General features: G+C 39.4%; 1 protein-coding gene across 6 annotated transcripts in view; it reads right to left on the bottom strand.

Moving 5' to 3' along the window:
• The window catches only part of dcun1d4 (DCN1, defective in cullin neddylation 1, domain containing 4 (S. cerevisiae)), a 66134-nt gene that overhangs the window by 40922 nt on the left and 8719 nt on the right, over positions 1 to 16493 (bottom strand). For 2 of the 6 annotated variants that reach the window (XM_072569214.1, XM_072569242.1), the window contains exons 2-4: positions 14612 to 14682; positions 5382 to 5421; positions 1864 to 1981 (exon numbers count right to left, since the gene is read on the bottom strand). In XM_072569214.1, coding sequence (XP_072425315.1) covers positions 1864 to 1981; positions 5382 to 5421; positions 14612 to 14682 — 229 coding nt within the window. Of the gene's footprint in view, positions 1 to 1863; positions 1982 to 5381; positions 5422 to 8481; positions 9053 to 13203; positions 13384 to 14611; positions 14683 to 16493 lie in introns of those variants that run through there. The other 4 variants (XM_072569225.1, XM_072569250.1, XM_072569234.1 and 1 more) reach the window with 4 other exon arrangements.

Raw genomic sequence — 16493 nt, 5'->3', positions numbered from 1 at the left:
CCCTATGTACTATGAGCAGATCTGGGCACCACACCTTAGGAGGATATATTGAAATTTGAGGGTAAAACACAGGTTTACAATAAGATGATACATGGACTTCAGGAGTTAAATTTGAGAAGCGACTATACAAAGTGGGCTCTTTTCTATGGATTTAGACCAGAGAAGCAGAATTAAGTCATTTAGCCCATCAAGTCTGTTCTGCCATTTGATCAAGGCTGATATGTTGCTCAACCCTATTTTCCTTGTAACCCTGATCCCCTTACTGAGGACCTATGCTTTAAATACACTGAATGACATGACTTCCCAAGCCCTCTGTGGCAATCAATTCCACAAATTCACCACCCTTGGGCAAGAAACGCTTCCTCATCTGAGTTCTCAAGGGTCATCCATTCACTGAGGCTGTGTCTCCAGCTACTAGCCATTTCTACTAGCAAAAACCTCATCTTCACATTCACTCTATCCAGCCCTCAGTATTAAAAGTTTCAATCAGATCCTGATCATCCTTCTAAAAACTCTATTGAGTACAGACCCAAAGTCCTTAAACATTCCTCGAATCATTCTTGCAATCTTCCTCCAGACCCCCTCCAACAGCAACACATCTTTCTTTTGATGCAGGACCCAAAATTGCTCATAATATTCCAAATGTGGACGAACCAGAGCCTTTTACTACTGAGGCTTCCCACTAAACTTCACCATATTGTATACTTTTTCTTTAATGCTGTCTGACTACCCTAGTCAGCCATGGTTGCCTCACCTTCTTAAATGTTTCCTGCTTCCTTGGGGTGTATTTCTGCTGTGCTATGCCTCCTGAATTACCCCGGGAACTCCTACTATTACTGCTCCACAATCTTCCCTGTCTGACTCCCTTCTAAACAACTCTGGCCAGGTCCTCCCTCATCTTGGTAACTACAGTTACATCTGATTCCAGCTTCTCCCTCTCAAACTGGCAGCATGGTGGCTCAATGGTTAGCACTGCTGCTTCACAGCACCAAGGACCCAGAGAATGCGAGTGCAAGTATAGTATATAGAGTTTGCACCTTCTCCCCACGCATGCAAAGTTTTCTTCTGGGTGCACTGGTTTCCTCCCACAGTCCAGAGATGTGCAGGTTAGGTGGGTTGGCCATGCTAAATTGCCCAATAGTGTCCAGGGGGATGTGTAGGCTAGATGGAGTAGCCATGGGAAATACAGGGTTATAGGGATAGGGTAGGTGGGTGTGTCTGGGTGGGATGCTCATCAGAGGGATCACCGTGGACTCAGTGAGCCACATGACCTAGTCCCACACTTGGGATTCTGTGTTACTAACTGCATGGTGAATTTTACCATAAGGCCACAGCCTCCTTGGGGTTCCTTAGATTAAGGGATGATCTGATCCAAGTCTTCAAGAGGTTAACAGGAAAAGACAGGGCAAATAAAGATACACTATTTCCACTGGTTGGAGATTCTAGAACCGGGTGCATAGTCTGGGAATTCGCGCCAGATCCTCAAGGAGAAAATGTTAGGAAGCACTTTTACATACAAGACATGGTAGATGTTTGGAACTCTCTTCCAAACAGTATTGGTTGTTAATTTAATGCTGAGATAGATAAACTCTCAATAAGCAGAAGTATTAAAGGGATATGGGCCAAAGATCACAGAGATAGCTAATGATCTCATTGAATGGTGGAACAGGCTCAAAAACGCTGAGTGGCCTACTCCTATTTCTCTGCTCCTAAAAGGGGAGTAAGGGGCCATTGCAACATATACTCTGAATGAGACTTTCTTCCAATAACTATGAATTTGACAGCAAAGTAATTGCTTAAAAGTTTTACACTGAACTGATATGAACATGCAGCCTTTTCTCTTAAAAAAAAAGTAAAACATACCCATCATGCCTGCTTTTTTTAGCTGTCAGATCATCTGCAACCGTCGGTCTCCTCTTTTTCCTGGGTGGCATTCCCTTGTTACAGCAGTCGGAGTAGCAACTGCAAGATCGAAGATTTCCTGCAAAAGACAAAATTATAAACTAACAGCTACCGTGAATTTATTTATACCAATATTTAAAAGAATGCAATAGCACCAAGAGTAGCATTTTACACATGGAGTCTAACAGTTAATTTCTCGCAAACTATTCTTCCACACAAACTGCATAACATTACAAGGTGAACATTTATATTTGCATTAAATTGCAAGTTTTTCACTTTAAGATGTACATTTAAATAAAAATTCTTTTCCTTAAAGCATTAGCTCCATGTAAGAGTAATTTCAACTTGTTGTAAAAGTGCCCAAAAAAAAATCCTGTAATAATAAATGGCTGCAAACTTTGAGATATCTCAAAGTGCTTTAGAATTAATTAAAGTGGCTAGAATTAAAGTCACTGTTCTAATACAGGGAATCACAGCAGCCAACGTGCATATAATAAAGATCTCAGAAACAGCAGTGAAATCCAAGAAGCATAGAATAAATCAGCACAGAAGGCCATTTGATTACTTCAGCTGTCAGAAATACACATAACGCTAAACCTGGGGTTAACAGATAAATACTGGGCCAGACAGGGATTGAGCCTTGGCTGTTTTGCACTTCTTGCAGACATGTGACAGGACAGACAATTCCATGGTTAAACATTTCAGCTATATTAAAAAAAAACACTGCACTCCCTTAGTGCTGCATCAAGTAGTCAGACTTGGTGCTCAAATGGCTGAACTGGGATGTGAACCCAATCTTCTGTTTCAGATATGGACACCATCACCTGAAAATTAAAAACTTGATCCACGTATCCACAGATAAGGACAAGTTGAGTTGAACACAAATCAATCAGGATCTGACAGAGTGAATGACGATGAGGCTCTAGTGGATTGGTGGCCTCTTCCTCTTACAAAATTGTACAGTGCAGCAAATTAGTCGCAGACATTAAATCCCTTCCATACGCAGGTACAACTCTTTGCAATGAAGATTCAGCTTTCTACTTCTGTGCTCAACAGAGCATGATTTTCTACCCATTACATTTGAAAACCTATTTTCAATTGCACTTTCCCATAGCCTTGCAAACGTTTTTACATTTTACCTGCCCATCCAACTCCCTTATCAAAATATCAGAACTGAATTACCCTCATTACTTAGGCACTCTATTTCTGATGCTATTCACTTGTCAAATATCAAGTTTTTTTTTCCCCTAATGTCACCATTGCTTCTTTATCAGCAAATCTTCTCTCAAACTTCTCAGCTATCTACATAGCTTGCAGTCCTTCAATCCAGAACCACTCAAATCTTTTTCTGAACTCTAACGAATTCACATGGTCACCGAAATTGAATGACCGTGATTGAACAATATTTTAATTGAAGCTAAAGTCGTAGTTTATACAAAAAAAGTTTATAAAAAGGATACTTTATTTACTTTTGAACTCAATGCCTCACTTTAAACACAAGGCTAGGATCCCACTGGCCTCTTTAACCAAATCCTCTACTTGCTCACCCCTACCTTCAAATGATTTGTCTCACACACACACATATCATTTTCCTTATATATGTCATGTGCACATTTTAAAATTCGCAATTGAAAGTTACAATACTGCCAACTTAGATCATCAGGAAAAGCAATGGCCCCCATTTAGCCTCAGAAGCGCCACTATATACCTTCCCCTAATCTAAAAAGGTTGACCACCAAACCATTCTTTGTCAACACGACTTCGCTGTTCATTACACTTCAAACATCATAATATGTCCGCATATATAGGACATCAACCACATTACCCTAAAAACAAAAATCAAGTTGTTTTACGAAATCTATGCAGGCTCTCCTACTTAATCTACACTAGCTCAAGTAATTTAGTTTTGTACAATTCTAGCGTAACCTCCCAATGCTTAAACTCTCCACCTCGGTTAATAAAAGGCAAGTGCCCCATATGCTTCCTTACCCATTTTATTTACCTGTCCCACAATGTGGCTATGCACACCAAGGTCCCTCTAATCCTTGGTGCTTCCCATGGGGCTACCGTTCAACATGTAAACCCTAGCCTTGCTTGCCTTGTCTAAGTGCATCACTTTACACTTACCTGGATTGAATTCCATTTCCATTGATTAGGTCATTTGACCAGCTCACCTATATCATCCTGTAATCCAATCCTTCTCACTATTTACCACCCCACTAATTTTCACTATTCTCCTGCAGTCAAGTCGAAGTCATTTATGTATACCACAAACAGTGAGGTCCCTAAAACTGATCACTGCAGAACCTGTCCTCGACACAGGCTTCCAGTCAAAAAGACACCCTCTGACCATCACCCTCAGTCAGTCAGCTGGGGATTCAATTAGCTAAATTTCCTTGAACCCCATGAGCACTTACCTTTATTATCAGTTCCTCATGCAGGACCTTATCAAAAGTCTTGTTGATGCCCAACTAGATCACACCAAAAGTATTGCCCTGATATATACCTAGTCACCTCTTCAAAAATTAAAATTAAATCAAGTTGGTCAGAAATGGTCTGCCCCTGACAAAACCATGTTGACCGTTCTTGATTAATCTGACTCTCCAAATATAGATTAATTCGGTCTTTCAGAATTGCTTCCAACTCATTTCTCACCAAAGCAGTCAGACTGAATGGCCTGTGGTTTCCTGGCTCCCTTCTTAAATAATAGTACTGTACTATATTGTTAGCCATCTGTCACCTCTCCTGTGACCAGAGAGGAATTCAAAATTCGATGGCCAGAGCATTTACAATAGCCCTCAGACAATTTAAACCTACGTGATCAGACACATTATGACATCATGTCTGGGGCAAATGGGACTTCAACATAGACCTTCCAACTGAGGAGGTAGGGACACAGTATCATAAGAGAACCCTTCATTCGGTATCCTGTAACAATCTTGATGATCTCTTACCAAGTTTTAAATATAACCAATGTTGTTTTTTAATATCCTCAATTTATTAATATTTATCCAGTATCACTATTTCTTTTCTCACTATGGCTTCAGAAACATTGCACCCTTTTGAACATATTGTCTTTCGTGGTAAGCAAAGTACTTCTGCCATATCCTACCCCCTCGAGGCAATTCTCGTTTTGGTCCTTAGTCAAACCTTGCCTCCTTTTTCTTTCTTTATTCTTTCATAAAAAAGGCCACTGGTACATTATTTCCCAAGCTATGTTATTTTTCAGCATCCTAAAGATACATTACAAAAACCTCAAGTATTTCAATCAATTGATAAGGTCCTGCATTCAATTGGACAAATTTTTCCACACCCATAGTGAGTATACCGCATTAAAAACAAAAACAAAGACAACTAATCAACCACTGGAGTTGATCCATTCAAAGTCAACATCACATCAGTTGGTAAAACTGCATTTTCACTGCCGATCCCACTAGCACAGGAGAGTGGGGGGAATAAAAAAAAAGAAAATCACAAACCTGATTGTTGATCGTCTTGGCCAACGTCTTCTGTCAAATTCTGTAACATAAAGGGGAAGAGAAAGGGAAGAAAGGAAAAACTGTGCAAATCATCAAGTTTCTAGCACCACATTTTGTAATAAAATTCACTCATTACAGCACAATTAATCTTAGCCTTAAAAGTTGAGGTTTTCCAAATATTATCTTGCAGAGTAACCTCGCCCCTCCTCTTCACCGTATCTTTAGGAGTGATTTTCAGAGGAAAAGCTATTTCATACTGATGTGATCACAACAGGGCACTAACTACTGTTGCAGTTAGCATACAATATTAACTTCAATTGCTTTTACAAATGAGGGGTTTACAAAAGTCTAATTGCTGTAATGAATTGCAAGTGCTTGCACACTTGCTAACAGCAGATCAAAGAATCCTAGAACCCCAACAATATGAAAGCAGGCCATTCAGCTCATCGGGTCCATACTGACCCTCCAAACAGCATCCTATCCAGATGCACCACCCTATACCATCCCTGTAACCTGCATTGCCCATGGCTAACCCACCTAACCTACACATCCCTGGACACTATGGGCAATTGAGTGGCCAATCCACCTAATCTGAACTGTGGGCAGAAATCGGAGCATCCTGAGGATGACTGCGCAAAGTCCAACATAGTAACCAGAGGGTGAAGTGAACGATGCCCCTGGCATTGTGAGGCAGCAGTGCTAACCACTGTAACACTGTGCCGCCTGATGATTGAGAACAATTTTTGTTGCTCACCTGAAAGCTACACAAATAAATTGCATTTACCTCAAAATACTGTTGTTTGATAAATATGTTCATACTGTATTTTAATTGGTAAATAAATATTTTGGCTGCTTTACTTAGCGTGAAAAAACATGCTGTGCAACATGCAGATACAAATGTTATTACTAATACTGATTGCTGCAGGTAATCATAACTCATCAGGATCATGAAACTATTAGTGGCACAGTCTGCAAAAAGATCCCAAGTTGTGTTGTTTTATTCCATTTTCAAAAACGACTTAGTTTTCTGCAAAATATTTTACTCAACTGTTTAAAGTATGTTCTAGCGCTGTTAAAACAGCTGCAATCCAATTACAACCTATTTGACAAACTGACAGTTTTCAAAGAAAATTATGATATGAAAATGTGGAGGGAATGTTGTGAAGCTTTTCAATGCCCGGTTTATGAAGCAATGCATTCAATTTGTCGTAGAAAAATTGTTTTCTAAATACAAAACCAAGTTTTATAGATTTACTATACAGGCACCACGTAGCCTAAGCTTCAGCCAGCAATGAGCCACACTTTAGGAGATAGTTTACTACAGACTGGTCAGTGCCATAGAACTGGATTGCAACTTTAGCCAATGTTTTTGGAAAACACTTCATGCCCTAGTTTTTCTTTTGAATTCTTCAAAGATATGTGCAGCTCTTAATATCAAAGGCCATGTTGATGCATTTATCATTAATAGTTTATTGTAAAAACATAAGCAACTTCATGGCTCAATGAAAAAACTCTGAAGTCAGAAAACTGCATTGTTAGAGCTCTAGTCTTTCCATAAGAAATTAAACCAAGGCTCCATAAACCCTCAGAGATGCATAAGAATCACCACACCACTTAAACAGAAGCATAAAGATCTCTTCCTAGCATCCAGGCCAATATTCCTCAACCAACATCGTTTTATAAAATAGATTGCTTCTAGTTAGTATCCTATCACTATTTTGGAAGATAGCTATGCACAGATTGACAGTCACATTATTCTATGTTGCAACAATGAATAAATAAAATTACAAAAGCACTTCATTCGCTGTGGTCCTCAGGTTATCCAAGATGCTCGTAAAAAAAAATTTTTTGTTTACTGAAAAAGAAACAGACAAGTGCTACATTAACAGTAAATCTGAAAACTAATTACAATATTTTCAGGTTAAGTTCAGTTTCAAGGATAGGTCCCTTCAAAAACAAAAGGAAATATAACTTTAACAATAGGAAGGCAATGTTGATAATTACAGAAAGGGTAAATATTTTGTGGGAGACACACTTACTCCAGTTGCAAGCTCTTCCAGCCATGTCAATTCTACTTTTTGACTTTGTAATTGCCAATACGTAATATGAATTGCAAATATGTGTCAAAACATTACTTTGAAAGTTGGATTCTTTAAGAACGCCCATTTCTACTTGCTACCTTCAACAGTTGCTCTAGAAGGCTGGCATATAGAATTACTCAAGTAATTCATGTGGAACTGGTCAGCAGGCAAAAAGGAAAACAATTCCTGCAATTGCAGTTCTCCATTCTACCTTAATTCAGCCTATATACAGAATGCCAAATACATAGCTTCACATTTATCCAACATGCGAAGTTAATGTCCTAACCATAATTTGATTTGTCTTATGCTTTAATTTTATATCATTTTGTAGACAATAATGAACTTTTGAATGAAGTTTAATAAAGTGTACATTAGTAGACTATTGTAAATTTGCTACTTCCCCAGTTGTACATAAATTCTGTAATTCTTATGTATTCTTCTACTGTTACATCACAAAGTACCACCACCTTTTCTCAAAGCATTCCTTCCAGCTGCAATAATTTGTCTAGAAAAAAAAAGGGTACTCATTCAAGCAGATAGCTGCAAAAATCAAATTGATTAAAAAAAAATCAGGGTTGGAGAATTTGAGCTATAAAAAGGTACAGGCTGAATATTTTCCTTGAAGCATCAGACGTGGAGGGGTGACCTCATAGAGGTTTACAAAATAATAAGAGGCATGGATGGGGTGAGTCCAGAACGAGAGGACATAGGTTTCGGGTGACAGGGAAAAGATCTAAAAAGGGACCGAAAGGGCAACTTTTTCACAAAGGGTGGTGTATGTATGGAATGAACTGCCAAAGGAAATGGTAGAGGCTGCTACAATTACAACATTTAAAGGCAAATGAATAGGAAGGGTTTGGAGGGAATATGGACCAAGTGCTGGCAAATGGATTGGATTAATTTAGAATATCTGGTTGGCATGGATGAATTGTACCAAAGGGTCTGTTTCTGTGCTGTACATCTCCATGACCATCTGGATAAGAGCTGTCACAATACTGTTACGAAAGTGTGTACTGTACCTAAAGTTTGAGAGAAGATTTGTAGCTCGGTGCTCATTGTTGTGGTTCTGTTCGCCGAGCTGGGAATTTGTGTTGCTGACGTTTCGTCCCCTGTCTAGTGCTTGGGAGCCTCCTGTGAAGCGCTTCTGTGATCTTTCCTCCGGCATTTGTAGTGGTTTGTATCTGCCGCTTCCGGTTGTCAGTTCCAGCTGTCCGTTGCAGTGGCCGGTATATTGGGTCCAGGTCGATGTGCTTATTGATTGAATCTGTGAATGAGTGCCATGCCTATAGGAATTCCCTGGCTGTTCTCTGTTTGGCTTGTCCTATAATAATAGTGTTGTCCCAGTCGAATTCATGTTGCTTGTCATCTGCGTGTGTGGCTACTAAGGATAGCTGGTCGTGTCGTTTCGTGGCTAGTTGGCGTTCATGGATGCGGATTGTTAGCTGTCTTCCTGTTTGTCCTATGTAGTGTTTTGTGCAGTCCTTGCATGGGATTTTGTACACTACATTGGTTTTGCTCATGCTGGGTGTCGGGTCCTTCATCCTGGTGAGTTGTTGTCTGAGCTTGGTTGTTGGTTTGTGTGCTGTTATGAGTCCTAGTGGTCGCAGTAGTCTGGCTGTCAGTTCGGAAATGCTCTTGATGTATGGTAGTGTGGCTAGTCCTGTGGCAACCCAAAGGACTAGCCACACTACCATACATCAAAAGCATTTCAACAACTCACCAGAACGAAGGACCCGATACCCAAGACAGGCAGAGCCTCAGACAAGACAAAGAAAGAAGGAAACAGCTCAAACAAGGGGTTAGGACTAAAAGGCACCCGGGAATGTCTATGGCATACAGGATTAAAGGAAAATTCCATGGCGGTTTAGACATAGAGGAGCAAGAGCGTAGCTGGGAAGGTTAGGTTAAGTTTATAGATGACACAAAGATTTGGGGGTGAGGGGAGTGCTGCAGAGTGAAAAGTGAAGATAGCAGGATATAGATAGGCTGGAGAAATGACAGATGGAGTTTGATACAGACAAATGCAAGTTGCTGCATTTTGGGAGCTGCAATGCAGGAGAAAAAGAAAAATAGTAAATGGCAGAACCCTTAGAAGCATTAACATCCATAGGGATCTAAGCGTACAAGTCCATGGTTACCTGAAAATAGCAACATTTGGATAAGATGGTCGTAAAGGCAGGTGACATTCTTGTCTTTGTCAGTCAGTGCACAGAGTAGAAGAATTGGCAAGTCATATTGCAGCTATATGGAACTTTAGTTAGGCCGCATTTGGAATACTGTGTACAGTTACAGTCGCCACACTACCAGAAAAATGTGGAGGCTTTGGAGAGGGTACAGGAACAGTTAACCAGGAAATTGCTTGGTTTGGAGGGGATAAGCTATGAAGAGAGATTGGACCATCTTGGTCTATTTTCACTTGAACATTGAAGGATGAGAGGTGACCTGATAGAAGTTTACAAAATTATGAGGTGCATGGATAATTGGGAGTCTTTCTCACCCAGGGTAGAAAATGTTAATTACTCAGGGACACAGGTTTAAGGTAAAAGGGGCAAGTTTAAAAGGAGATGCGAGAGCCAGTTTTTCTTTGTTTTTTTTAAAACAGACTGTGCTAAGTGCCTGGAATGCGCTGCTGGGGTGGAAGAGACTGATACAATTGCAATGTTTAAGAGGCATCATAAATCGATAAATGAACAGGCAGGGAATAGAGGAATACAACAGCACAGAGGCAAAAGGTTTTTGTTCAGAAAGGAATCAGGTGTCAGCATAATCTGGTTGGGCCGAAGGACTGGTTGCTGTGCTAGACTGAGTTTTGTTTTATATAGTGATAGTGAAGCCAATCTTTTCTTAGACAAACATTTAGTGAAATACTGCAGTAATACAGCTCTAATTTGAGCATTTAGCAGTGGTAATGGCAAACAGGATTAAAGGAAAATTCCATGGCGGTTTAGACATAAAAGAGGAGCAAAAGTGTAGCTGGGAAGGTTAGGTCCACTCAAGGACAGAGGAAGGAACGTGTATGTGGAAGTGGATGAGGTCCATAATGAGTACTTTGCATCAGTATTCAAAGGAGAGAGACATGGTAGATGGTGAATTATGTGAGGGGCGGCACAGTGGTTAGCACTGCTGCCTCACAGGGCCAGGGAGCCAGGTCATAACGTATGGCTTCAAGTCTCACTTGCCCCAGAGAGACATGTTATAACATGTTTGAATAGGTTGACCTAAATTTATACATTGCAACTTCAACCACCAACTCTGTTTTAGTAAGCTTACGATCTGTTGAAGTGAAATCCCAATCAATGGCTTGTATCTGCTTATAATAAAATACAACATAGCTCATGTGACTCACTAGAGTCCTCCTGGGAAGGAATCTGCTACCTTTACTGGTCTAGCTGTTTGTGAGGAATCAAACTTCAGTCATGTGGTCCTCTTTATTGCCCAAGAAGCCACTTAGCTCTATCAAAACCACTACAGAAAAGCTGAAAATATTTGCAACCAATTTCAGCCAAAATTAGAGCAGAAAATCCATCACTTCCCAAAATTCCCATCATGGATATCAACTTTCAGCCAATTTAAATCACTAGATACCACAAAGCCCATGAATCTGCACACTATCCAGGCTATAGAATTGGAGGCACCAGAACTGGCCTTAATCACTATCATTTATTTTACCCAAAAGTGTGGAAAATTATTGAAGCAGGTATAAGCAGTATTCAAAAAGCAGAGAAATAGATCTGACCAGTTCTTAATCTAGTTTAATCTTTATTGTTATCAAAGTAATGGAGGGAGTAATTGAGTGTGTTATCAAGCAACACTCACTCCCCAAGAACCTGGTCATCAATGCACAGTTTCAGGTGTTAAGAACATGCATCTACAGATCTCATTATAGCCCTCCCCAAATACAAACAAAAGAATTGAATTCCAAAGGCAAGGTGAGACTGAATGTCCTCAAAGTCATGACACTATTTGACCAAATGTGGTATTAAAGGAGTCTAAGAAAAGCTGAAGTCAGGAGGAGTCAGAGAGAAAGTTTTCACACAGAAAAATGGCTATGGTTATTGGAAACTGACGGTTCTTGGACCAAGAACACAGTACCAGGAGTTCCTCAAGGCAGTGTCCTGGGTCTAATCAGCTCCTGCTGCTTTGTCAATGACGTCCCTCCCCAATAAAGGTTAGAAGTGGGAATGGTCACCAATGATGTGAAGAGCAAGTTTTTTTAAAATACAGTGGGAAGAATCTGGAACATCCTGTCTAGGGTGGTTGAACAATGTTCAAAACCATTCACAACACCTCAGATACTGAAATAGCCTGTGCCCACATGCAACAAGAATTGAACAATATCGAGACATGCAACACCAGACATTGATCACTTTCAAAGAAGAAGAATCTAACCAGTGCCCCTTGACTTTTAATGACTATATCATTGCTGAATCCCCCACTAACATCCTGGGATTGCCATTAACCAGAATCAGAACTGGACCATACAGAAGATCAGAGGCAAGAAACTGCGCTGAGTAACTCACCATCTGTCTTCTCAATGCCTTACTACCATATAGAACTGTACAGCACAGGAACAGACCCTTTGGCCCATATTGATGTTGAACATTACGTCAAATTAAACTAAACACTTCTGCTTGCCCTTCGTCCATATCCTTCCTTGCATATTCATGTGCTTATCTAAAACGTCCCTTAAATGCCCCTATCTACCTCACCACCATCCGTAGCAGCAGTATTTCAGACTGCGTAAAAATCTCCTTCACATCTCCATTGAGCTTTCCCTCGCTCAGCTTAAATGCATTCCCCCTTGCATTAGATATTTCAACTCTGGGATAAAAAGTGTGACCATCAGCCCTATCTATGCTGCTCATCATTTTATAGATTTCTATCAAGTCTCGCCTCAGCCATTACAGAGAAAACAACCTGAGTTTTTCAAGCCTCTTCTTATAGCTCAGACTCTAATCCAGGCAGCATACTGTTAAACCTCTTCTACACCTTCTCCAAAGCCTGCACATCCTTCCTGTAAATGTGGTGAGCAGAATTGAATGCAACACTCCAAGCGTGGCCTATCCAAAGTCTTACAAAGCTGCAACATGACATTCTGGCTCTTGTACTCAATTCCCCAATCAGTAAAGGCAAGTATGCCATACACCTTCTTTAGCACCCTATCTACTTGTGCGGTCTCTTTCAGGGAGCTTTGGACTTGAATCCCAAGATCCCTCTGCAAATCAATGCTGTTCAGGGTCCTGCTGTAAACTTTTCCTTGACATTTGAACTCCCACAGTGCCTCATCTCTCATTTACCTGGATTAAACTCCACCTGCCATTTCTCTGCCTGTCTCTAATTGATTTATATCTCTCTGTATCCTTTAACAACCTTCTACACTATCTGCAACTCAGATGTTAATATTGTCTGCACACATACTAACCCACATTTTCATTGATATATTACAAAACAGCCAAGGTCCCAAAACGGATCCCTGCAGAACATCACTAGTCATGGACCTCCAGCTTGGAAAACACCCTTCCACCATTACTCTCTGCCTTCTATGCACAAGCCAATTCTGAATCCATGCACCCAGATAACTGTGGATCGCATGCATCTTAATCTTCTGGATAAGCCTACTACAAGGGACCTTATTGTAAACCTTACTAAAATCCACGTAGACAATATCTACTGCTCTACCCTTATTGATCACTTTTGTCACCTCCTTGAAAAGTTAATCAAGAAAGTAAGACATGACTTGCCTCGCATAAAGCCATGTCGACTATCCCAAATTAGGCCATTCTTTTCTAAATGCGTGTAACTCCCATCCCTAAGAATTCTCTTCAACAGCTTCCCAACCATCAATAAGAGAGTCACAGGTCTATAGGTTCCTGGATTACAGACTGTACTGCTACCATGGGTGCTTCTTCATCGCGAATTAGCTGTAAATGAGATTGAAGAATTTAGACAGTTATTTGTAGAATGCGAACTTTCCTTACCTGTATTGGCTATAACGCAACTCTGGCCCATTTGTTTAAGTGGCACGGCTATTGCACAATTTTATAATGAGCGGTCACGTGAAAACAGAACTGCCACATATCAGAACCGACTGTATCCCCACTTCTTGAACAACGGAAGGACGTTAGTTACTTGCCAGTCTCTGGGACCTCTCCAGTGGCTAGTGAGGATACTCCTATCTTGGTCAAGGCCCCAGAAATCTCCTCTTGGCTCGCTCAATAACCTGAGGTAGATACCAGCATAACGCTCTTCAAGAGAGCCAACATTACTACTTTCTTGATCTGAAAACACCCGAACATATTAGCATGCTCCACACACAAATCTCACTATTCGCCATAATTCTTCCCGAATACTGATGCCCAGTACTCATTTAGGATCTCGCCCACATCCTCTGCCTTCATGCACAAGTTCCCTCCTTAATCCTACCTTCTCCCTCGTGATCCTCTTGTTTTTAACATATGCTTGGGATTCTCTTTAACCTACTTGCTGAGGTCATTTCACAGCCCCTTCTTGCTTTCCTAATTCCCTGCCAGAGTTCTTTTCTGCTTTATAATCCTCATTGACTCTTGTCCAATTTTAGCTTCCTAAAGCTATATAATGTTTCTTTTGCCTTTTGACTAAATTCACAACCTCCCTCATTCCCCAAGAGTCCCTTTATCTTGTCATCCTGGTCCTTCTTCCTCACGCAACAGGAGGTCCTTGATGCCTTCATTAATATGTCCACCAAGTCCCAAGATAGGTCTTGCTTATCACAGGCTACAGAACAATAGCTATAGCTTACATAGTTCCTACTTATTACACTTGCCCAACCATAACGTTTCTCCATATTAAAGCCAGGCTTGCCAGTCCATCCAAGTTCTGCTGTATTTGATTAGTCAGTTTCCCATTTGTGTTTCTTACCCAAGTTTGCTATTCACAGCAAAGTTTTTGTTTAAAGTTATGTACTTTTCAAACAACTCAAACCAAACCATTTAGTAGACTAAAACCCAGAAGGATAACTAAAGACTTAAGGGTACAGAAAATTACTTGACAACTTGTTTGCTGTCATTTTGTATTTAAGCCATTTCTTTTGAAGTTTGCATTTATGTGGTTAGTGAAAAAATAGTTTGCAGCAAATTACTCTGCACTAAGTATTAAGAAAATTGAAGTTACCAGTTTGTTTAAGGTGTGGTAAATCTTGTGAATATTGGCCAATGTAGACAGGTGAGAAGTTAGTGGAAAATCTAGGAGAAAGTGAAAAAGTTTAAACTCAACATCGGAAGATAAGAAATAAATAAACATTAGAAGACAAACATGCAAAATTTCCTCCAATTCTTTGTTTTTATAATGTAAAACTTAGTACAGCAAACTGCATTTTAATCAGCACCTTATGAACTAGCAATCTGGATAAACAGAAATGCTGGAGATTTAATGTATTATCACGAACTCTGCAATATCCAAGTCGTCAGGTGAAGTTGAGAGTAAGCAGGTTTTCTGCCATTAAGTTTTGTTCCAGGCAAAGCTGCATTATTATTCAAGTGATTTATGTTGTAAATAAATAAAAAGAAATGATGTGCATATCCCTTGCATTATGTTTCTACAATTTGGCATATGTTTTTATTGATTATGTGGATCTTTTGATCAACCAAAATATTTGACCAATAGCACACGCCTAATCACATAGGAGCCGATTAATTAAGAAGTTTGCTGCACTTAAATGCACCCAGGCCATTAACAATAGGATTGAATACTTAAATCTGTTCATTTGTAATCTACTACTAATCTTATTAATTCAAAGTCAAAACTCCATAAAGAATCAATTTAATTAGCTTCTATAAAGCAATCTAAAAATGAAAACTATTTTGAATCAAGTGGAGAACAAATGACTGTCAAATAAATTAAGATTAAGCATGGATTACACAAATTATACAGATCTTTCTCAATGCTAATAAATTTCAACTCCTAAGAAAACCAGCTAGAATGGTTTGATTCTGTTAAGGAAATTAGCTCACAAATTATCTTTATTCTTGTGAATGCTTAACTTCTGTGTACACAACTAAAAAAAGTGGTCTTACGTCTATCTATAGCCACCACTTTAATATTAAAAACTCCAGTGAATTTTTACAGGATAGGTCCAATAAAAATCAGTGCAATTGTCTCTTAATGAGGCATTCATGCAATGCTAAGATATTTATAAATTACAATACTTGAAAATATTTCAGTGCTTCTGCCACTGACTGAAATGCATCAGGAACAGTTGTGCACACACCAGTTGACATTATGAGAGTCAGGAACAGTTCAGCACATGTATTGAGGTCGCACAATGGCAACTGATGCATACACAACTGTTCCTGACTTCTTTCTTTTAGTGTCAGAGGTTACAATTAGAAAGAAAAATGGTCTTCACCCCACCTAAACTTAATCTTAAAAGTCAGTACCTCAATTTCATAAATTCTCTTTGACATAATACAAATTCACAACCTGTTGGAATAAGATGGTGCTATTATTTTAGTTTTTTTAAAAACTGACTTCATTGCATACTAAATACCTCCAAAGGCATTCCCATTCATGCCTCACAAACTTACTTCACCCTACAACATCACCCACCTTAAAAGACCAAGACCTATAAATAGAGAGGCGGGACAAACACCACACTTTACCAGAGACACTCTCTGACAATGTTACCTAGTATGGTGACAAAACATCTGAAAACAAATCTTCTAACTCAACAAGCTAACTTACATACTTACCATCCTACAACAATTGTTCACATTTAAAGTTTGCTATATCAGTTTAAAATGACAATTTAGGAAATTTCAGCTTTACCCCATATCACTATTTTTGGTGAAGGTTATGAATTCAACACAAAAAAGTTTATTTTTGATGTTGTGAAACCAGGGCACAAGTCCAAGGCATCACTAGAGAATGGGCAAATTTGGAAATAAAAAAAGGAGACATAAATCAGAAGGTATAGTATTTTCCACATATTTTGAAAATAAATTTACAAAGACAGAAAAAGAAAAACCATGGAATTTCAATTTAGAGTTAAAAATAA

Source organism: Chiloscyllium punctatum, chromosome 1 (assembly GCF_047496795.1).
Source record: "Chiloscyllium punctatum isolate Juve2018m chromosome 1, sChiPun1.3, whole genome shotgun sequence".
NCBI classification, from domain to species: domain Eukaryota; kingdom Metazoa; phylum Chordata; class Chondrichthyes; order Orectolobiformes; family Hemiscylliidae; genus Chiloscyllium; species Chiloscyllium punctatum.
Note: the sequence above shows the minus strand (reverse complement) of the source record. Positions and strands in the feature narration are given on the sequence as shown.